The sequence below is a fragment of the Canis lupus genome, chromosome 8 (assembly GCF_011100685.1).
Source record: "Canis lupus familiaris isolate Mischka breed German Shepherd chromosome 8, alternate assembly UU_Cfam_GSD_1.0, whole genome shotgun sequence".
NCBI lineage: Eukaryota > Metazoa > Chordata > Mammalia > Carnivora > Canidae > Canis > Canis lupus.
The window spans coordinates 8,177,756-8,186,067 of NC_049229.1; the positions used below are offsets into that span (position 1 = coordinate 8,177,756).

Consider the following 8,312-nt stretch of genomic DNA (forward strand, 5'->3'; position numbering starts at 1 on the left):
AACACCAAGGAAATACAAACGATTTTAAAAACATATTATGAGCAGCTATACGCCAGTAAATTAGATAATCTGGAAGAAATGGACACATTTCTGGAAAACCACAAACTACCAAAATTGGAACAGGAAGAAATAGAAAACCTGAACAGGCCAATAACCAGGGAGGAAATGGAAGCAGTCATCAAAAATCTCCTAAGACACAAAAGTCCAGGGCCAGATGGCTTCCCAGGGGAATTCTATCAAACGTTTAACGAAGAAACCATACCTATTCTACTAAAGCTGTTCGGAAAGATAGAAAGAGATGGAGTACTTCCAAACTCGTTCTATGAGGCCTGCATCACCTTAATTCCAAAACCAGGCAAAGACCCCACCAAAAAGGAGAATTACAGACCAATATCCCTGATGAACATGGATGCAAAAATTCTCAACTAGATACTAGCCAATAGGAGTCAACAATACATTAAGAAGATTATTTGCCATGACCAAGTGGGATTTATCCCCGGGATGCAAGGCTGGTTCAACATTCATAAACCAATCAATGTGATTGCTCATATCAGCAAGAGAAAAAACAAAAACCATATGATCCTCTCAATAGATGCAGAGAAAGCATTTGACAAAATACAGCATCCATTCCTGATCAAAACTCTTCAGAGTGTAGGGATAGAGGGAACATTCCTCAACACCTTAAAAGCCATCTACGAAAAGCCCACCGCAAATATCATTCTCAATGGGGAAACACTGGGAGCCTTTCCCCTAAGATCAGGAACAAGACAGGGATGTCCACTCTCACCACAGCTATTCAACATAGTACTGGCAGTCCTAGCCTCAGCAATCAGACAACAAAAGGAAATAAAAGGCATTCAAATTGGCAAAGAAGAAGTCAAACTCTCCCTGTTTGCAGATGACATGATACTGTACATAGAAAACCCAAAAGCCTCCACCCCAAGATTGCTAGAACTCATACAGCAATTTGGCAGTGTGGCAGGATACAAAATCAATGCCCAGAAGTCAGCGGCATTTCTATACACTAGCATATTCTCTGAGAGCTCTAAACTGTATTTTTACCTGTAGGAATTCCAATCTGTATTGGGTCGACATTGGCTTAGGCGGACGTGCTGGCGGGCGGTGGACGGGGGTCTTGGGAGACATCCCTTGCCCCCCCCTGGAGGATGAGGTCCTCATCTGTAAGGAGGGTCGACTGCCAGCCCTTCAGTTTACTTTGTTTTGTCGCCACTGCCGCACTGGAATGCTTGTCTGTGTTACTGTGCTTTTGTTAACTGTCATAACTGTCTGTGCCTTGGTGTGGACGGGGGACATAATGGGGCAGACACAAACCACTCCCCTGTCTCTTATGCTCTCCCACTTCTCAGACGTTAGGGAAAGAGCTCATAATCTGAGCACAGACATACGGAGAGGGAAATTTCAGACTTACTGCATGTCAGAATGGCCAACCTTTGATGTGGGACGGCCCCAAGAAGGAACTTTCCACCTATTATCTTACAGGTTAAGGCTGTGATCTTCAGGGACAAACCAGATGGCCACCCTGACCAGGTGCCCTACATCCTGGCCTGGAAGGACATGATCAAGAATCCCCCTCCTTGGCTAAAACCATTTTTGTCCCTCAAAGCAGAACCTACCAAGGTTCTAGCCCTGCGAAAGGCCGAGAAGGAGACTGATTCTAAGACCAAAACGCCCCTTTATCCGATCTTCCAGGATTCCTCCCCGGAAGACCTGATTCTCCCGCCGCCCTACCAGGCACCCCTCCCCCTTCCGCCCCTCAATTGGAGGCACCAGGGGCTGCAGAAGGGGCGCCCCTCTCCCTGACGACGGAGTCCCTGTGCGCAGGCCAGCAGCGGGGACACACGGACAGGCCCACCGGGCAGCCCCACTAACAAAAGCGGGGCCAGCGGACTCCACCGCCCTTCCCCTCCGGGCCATGGGGCCCCCCTGACAAGACTGGCAGACAGCTAATGTTATATTGGCCGTTCTCCACCAGTGATTTATATAATTGGAAAACCCAGAATGCAAAGTTCTCTGATAATCCGAAAGATCTAATCAGGCTTTTAGATACTGTTCTCTTTACCCACCAGCCTACTTGGGATGACTGCCCACAGCTCTTGCAGGTTCTCTCCACCACCAAAGAGAGAGAATGAATTCAAGTGGAAGCCCGGAAGTCTGTCCTGGGAGAGGACAGACAGCTGACTCAAAAACAGACGGACAGACCTCATAATCGCTGCCTTCCTCTTATCCTGCCCTACCTGGGACTACAACTCGGCTGAAGGTAAGGAGAGACTCCGGGTCCACCTCCAGACTCTAACAGCAGGTCTCCAGGCCGCTGCGCACAAGCCGACCAATCTGGCCAAGGTATATGCTGTAAGATAGGGTAAGGATGAGAGTCCAGCAGCCTTCTTAGAGAGAGTCATAGAGTACATAGAGTGTACTTTTAGGCAGTACACCCCTATGAACCCAGAAGCCCCAGAAACAAAGGTGACAATTATCATGGCTTTTGTTAATCAGGCCACTCCAGACATTAAAAAGAAATTGCAAAGAGTAGAGAGACTAGGAGAGAAGAGCTTGCAGGATTTAGTAATAGTAGCAGAAAGAGTCTATAATAATAGAGAAAGTCTGGAAGAGCAACAGACCAAACTAAGTGACCGACAGACCCGAAACCTGGCCAAGATCCTGCTGGCCACAACCATGGACAACCTACAGGAAAAACGGAGGAACCTCAAGAAGCTGGCTTCAGGGACAGGTAAGGAGGATGGCCCTGGTCCCTGTTGGGAGTGCCCTAAACTGAACAAAAACCAATGTGCTTATTGCAAAGAAGAGGGCCACTGGGTAAAAGACTGCCCTAACAAAAGATCTAAGGCCCCTATGAAGATCTTGGAGATGGAGGACCTGGACGACTAGGGGAGTTGGGGTTCAGCACACCTCCCCGAGCCCAAGGTAACTCTCAGAGTGAAGGGGCAACCTGTTGAATTCCTAGTGGACGCTGGGGCACAAAATTTGATTTTGTTACAACCCCAAGGGAAATTGGCAAGCAAGACTTCATGGGTGCAAGGGGCCATGGGCACCAAAGAGTACTCATGGACTACCCGAAGAACTGTGGATCTCGGCATGGGCCGGGTATCCCACTCCTTCAGGGTCATCCCTGAGTGTCCCTACGCATTGTTAGGTCGGGATTTGCTCACCAAGATTGGGGCACAAATTTGCTTCCACCCCAAAGGGGCAAAAATCCTAAACAAGGAGGGGTACCCAATTCAGGTGCTTGTCCTGAATTTAGAGGATGAATATCTTCTCCACCAAACGCCCTCAGCCCCAATGACTGACATTGACCATTGGCTACAGGAATTTCCCCAAGCATGGGCATAAACTGGGGGAATTGGGCTGGCCCGGCACCGACCAGCCATATACATAGAACTAAAGCCAGGGGCAGACCCTGTCAGGGTCCGCCAATACCCCATGCCTGTCGTAGCATGTACGGGAATCACACCCCACATATGGCAACTACTGGACTCGGGCATATTGAGGCCTTGCCAATCCGCATGGAACACTCCCTTGTTGCTGGTACGGAAACCACACTCTAACGATTATAAGCCAGTCCAGGACTTAAGGGAAGTCAGCCGGTCAGTAGAGGATATGCACCCTACAGTCCCAAACCCATACACCCTCCTCTCCACCTTGCCTCCAGACAAAAGTTGGTATACGGTATTAGATTTAAAAGATGCCTTTTTCAGCCTGCCTTTAGCACCCAAGAGCCAAGACCTCTTCGCCTTTGAATAGACGGACCCTGAGAAAGGCATCAATGGCCAGCTCACCTGGACTCGACTACTACAAGGATTCAAAAATTCACCGACCATCTTCGATGAGGCCTTACACGAAGACTTGGGTGAGTTCTGTTCTGAGCACCCTCATTTGACCTTATTGCAATATGTAGATGATATCCTGTTGGTGGCGGAGCACCAGGACACATGCTGGCGAGGCACTAGGGACTTGCTCCAGACAATAGCGGCTCTAGGATACTGGGCCTCAACTAAAAAAGGCCAGATGTGCAGAGCAGAGGTGAGCTATCTTGGGTACAAATTAAAGGATGGACAAAGATGGTTGACGGATGCATGGAAGGAAACCGTCCTAAGGATCCCACAGCCACAAACCATCCACCAGGTACGTGAATTCCTGGGGTCAGCAGGATTCTGTCAATTATGGATTCTGGGTTTTGCTAAGATGACCAGACCTCTCTATGAGGCTACCAGGCACCAGCAAAATTTTGAATGGACAGAGGCCATGAACAGAGCTTTTAACGACCTTAAACAGGCCCTGCTGTCTGCCCCAGCTCTCGGGTTGCCTGGCCTAACCAAGCCCTTCTACCTACATGTGGATGAGAAAGACGGGGTGGCGAAAGGAGTCCTTGTCCAGTACTTAGGTCCCTGGAAGAGACCCATAGCCTATCTCTCCAAAAAGCTGGACACGGTGGCTGCAGGATGGCCCCCATGCCTAAAAATTATTGCTGCAGCGGCCACTGTGGTCAAGGACGCAGACAAGCTGGCCATGGGGCAAAAACTGCATGTTACAACCCCACATGCTATTGAAGGGGTCCTCAAACAGCCCCCAGACCGCTGGATCAGCAATGCCCATCTGACCCATTATCAGAGCCTGCTGCTAAAACCCACCAGAATTTTATTCAAGCCACCAACAACCCCGAATCTGGCAACGCTACTCCCTAACCCAGACTGGGACATCCCTCCGCATGACTGTCAAGAAATTTTGGCACAGGTGTACGGAGTCAGAGCTGACCTCCAGGACCAGCCACTGCCGAACACGGACGCCGCCTGGTACACGGACGGCAGCAGTTTTGTCTGAGAAGGAATCAGATCCGCGGGGGCAGCCGTAACCGTGGAAATGGAGACCGTCTGGGCAGAGCCGTTGGCGGCCCGAACCTGGGCTCAACGGGCAGAACCGATGCCCTGACCAAGGTGCTGACCATGGGGGAAGGTAAACGAGTAAACATCTACCCCGACAGCGGTCCGCCCTCGCCACCGCCCACATGCACGGAGCCCTTTACAGGGACGGAGGGCTCTGACCGCAGAGGGAAGGACTGTTCAAAACAAAACGGAGATTCTTGAGCTCCTGAGGGCCCTCTGGCTGCCCAAGGCCCTGGCCGTCCTCCGCTGTCCGGGCACCAAAAGGCAGACACGCCAGTAGCGGGGAACCAGCTAGCGGACTCAGAAGCTAAGGAGGCAGCCCTTCTGGTGACCCAGGTCTTAGCAACCACGCTACCTGATCCGGGGGCACAGACCCTGCCCGACACCCCAACTATACTGACGCTGACTTACACGCTTGCCTATGAGCCAGTGCTTGCATGGCTAGGGGAGGGCCGCAGACTCCAGCATCATCCTGCCAGAGGAACTAGGACGGCGAGGCCTATCCAGAATGCATCGGAGCACTCACATGGGGACGAGGAAGATGGGAGACCTCATACGACATGCAAAGATCACTATTAAAGACTCTTGAGCAAAGATCGAGCAGATTGTGGTGAGCTGCCACATGTGCCAGTTAACTAATGCCACCGCCCATGGATCTAAGCTGGGCACCCGGTTCCGAGGGGACCGCCCAGGAGCCTACTGGGAAGTGGACTTCACTGAGGTAAAACCTGGAAAATACGGATACAGATATTTACTAGTGTTTGTAGATATTTTTCAGGATGGACAGAGGCATTTCCCACCAAACATGAAACAGCACAGACCGTGACCAAGAAATCCTGGAAGACATCTTACTGAGGTATGGTTTTCCTGTTAAGATTGGATCAGACCACCGCCCAGGATTTGTCTCTAAGGTAACACGGGGAGTGGCACTAGTACTTGGGGCAGATTGGAAATGACATTGTGGGTATAGGCCCCAAAGCTCAGGACAGGTAGAGAGGATGAACAGAACATTAAAGGAGACCTTAACTAAATTAGTCCTAGAGACTGGAGGGGATTGGGTGACTCTCTTCCCCCTTGCCCTATATAGGGTGAGGAACTCCCCACATAAGATGGGACTGACACCCTATAAGATCATGTTCGGTATTCCTCCACCTATTATCCCCAGTTTAAAACCTAAGGTGCTTGCTGAGTTAGATGATCACCAACTCCTTTTCTCCCTCCAAATGTTACAATGAACCCATGAGCAGATGTGGCCTAAGCTGAGGGCCCTCTACGAGACTGGGCCACCCCCAGACCCCCATCAATATCAGCCGGGTGACTGGGTGTACATGCGGAGATACCAACACCAGACACTTCAACCTCGCTGGAAGGGACCCTACATCGTGACCCTGACCACTCCCACCGCTCTCAAGGTCGATGGGATTACTCCCTGGATCCACTACACAATGTCCGGCCAGCTGACCCTCATGCCGTTCTCAAGGACTTTGTTCCAGAACTCCCCAGTCTGAGGTTGTCCTTCAAAACAGAAGGGGATTAGTGTTGTGCCCAAGATTGCGAATCCAAGAACCCACCAAGGAGCCAACACCGATGCAAGTGCACGAGGGTTTATTAGCAAGCTCGAGCTTGGGTCCAAGTGTACCCAACACAGCGGAGCAGGGACTTGGACCCCGAAGTGGGTTACAGCTGGGTTTTTTATAGGCTGGTCTAGGGGATTTTCAGAAGGGGTGGAGGAATTTCTCAAGTTCTGTTTACATTCTGATATGGGGCTTTCAAGGGCATTGAGCTCTGTTCTCATTCTAATATGGGACTTTCTACCACAGGTGTGGGCCCTGTTGTCTTTCTGATATGGGATTCTCTGCCCAGGGCAATTCTGAGCTCTGTTGTCTTTCAGATATGGGATTCCCTGCCGGGGACATTGAGGACATTCTGCAGTTTTTCCTGAAAGTTCAGCTCTTATTCACAGGAGCCTAAGATGGCTGTATTTGTGCTAATGCTAAACTTTATGTGGGATGGCCTTGATTTTTCTCGGCCTCCACAATTAGTCTTCTTACAACAAGGGGGGCGGTTATTGCTGCCTTAAACGGGGAATGTTGCTTCTTCACTGACCACTCAGGAATAGTCCGAGAATCTAGGGCAAAAGTCAGAAGGTTTGGCTAGACGTAAACGGAACGAGAAGAGCAACAAGGTTAGTTCCAATCCTGGTTTAATTATTCCCCCTGGCTCACTCTGGGACCAACCTGGACCCATGATTGGGTCCTTCCTTAGGTTCCTCTGAGAGGGGGAAATGTGGGGCTGAGAAAATTAAGGCCATTCCACCTCAAGTTCAGCATTAGCACAAGTACAGCTACTTCAGGCCCCTGTGAATAAGAGCTGAACTTTACCCTACTTTGGTTACAGGAAAAACCGCTTAGTGCCCTTGAAAGCCCCATATCAGAATGAGAACAGAGCTTAACACCCATGGCAGGAAGTCCCATATCGGAATGAAAACAGAACTTAAGAAATTCCTCCACCCCTTCTGGCAATCCCCTAGACCAGCCCGTAAAAACCCAGCTGTAACCCACCTTGGGGTCCAAGTCCCTGCTCCGCTGTGTTGGGTATACTTTGACCCAAGCTCAAGCTTGTTAATAAACCCTCATGTACTTGCATCGGTGTTCGCTCCTTGGTGGTTTCTCAGATTCACAATCTTGGGCACAAAAAAAGGTTAAGAGCTATAATATGAAAAAGTCTTCAGACAAATTGCAAAAATGGAACCAAAGGGGGAAAATAAATACAATAAATGGGTAAATGAAACAATGAAGCAAAACAGGAGAGAAAATTCGAATGTTCCAATACAGGAAAAGACAATATTCTTGAATATACCATTTATCAGGAAAATATAAATTAAGTAGCAATAAGAAATATTTTCACATATTAGCCTCACTAAAGTAGCAAAATGTATTCATACATATTATGTGGAATGTGGAGAAAGCAAACTCATTATTCAAGAAAATATGAATTATTAGTACCTCTGTCAAAAGCAATCTAGAAATATCTTTTAAAATTAAAAATGCAGAAACTCTTGACCCATCAAATTCACTCTTGAGAATGTATTCCATACTAACAAATCATTAAAAAATGGGGTAAATACATACAACAATGAAGCTTATTTTCTTTCATTTTTCTTTCTTTCTTTCTTTCTTTCTTTCTTTCTTTCTTTCTTTCTTTCTTTCTTTCTTTTCTTTCTTTCTTTCTTTCTTCTTTCTTTCTTTCTTTCTTTCTTTCTTTTCTTTCTTTCTTTCTTTCTTTCTTTCTCTTTTATTTCAGGTTTTTATTAAATTCAGATTAGTTAACATATAGTGTAATACTAGTTACATTTAACACCCAGGGCTTATTCCAACAAGTGCCCTCCTTAAT

At 48.4% G+C, this 8,312-nt stretch overlaps 1 protein-coding gene across 3 annotated transcripts; it reads left to right on the forward strand.

Moving 5' to 3' along the window:
- The first annotated feature begins 3,195 nt into the window (after positions 1-3,195).
- LOC119876485 lies at positions 3,196-6,515 on the forward strand. Of its 3 annotated transcripts, XM_038544377.1 has the most exons (3): positions 3,196-5,529; positions 5,687-5,775; positions 6,167-6,515. In XM_038544377.1, exon 1 carries the CDS (start codon positions 4,045-4,047, stop codon positions 4,855-4,857), a length of 813 nt encoding a protein of 270 aa, XP_038400305.1. In that variant the 5' UTR covers positions 3,196-4,044; the 3' UTR covers positions 4,858-5,529; positions 5,687-5,775; positions 6,167-6,515. The 3 variants fall into 3 exon arrangements, with proteins under 3 accessions (XP_038400305.1, XP_038400304.1, XP_038400303.1); XM_038544376.1 differs by having other exon boundaries at positions 3,196-5,775; XM_038544375.1 differs by having other exon boundaries at positions 5,687-6,515.
- The last annotated feature ends 1,797 nt before the right edge of the window (positions 6,516-8,312 follow it).

Bases quoted from the DNA above. Each gene is read 5' to 3' on its own strand.
- LOC119876485 (XM_038544376.1), top strand. From the start codon at position 4,045: ATGTGCAGAGCAGAGGTGAGCTATCTTGGGTACAAATTAAAGGATGGA.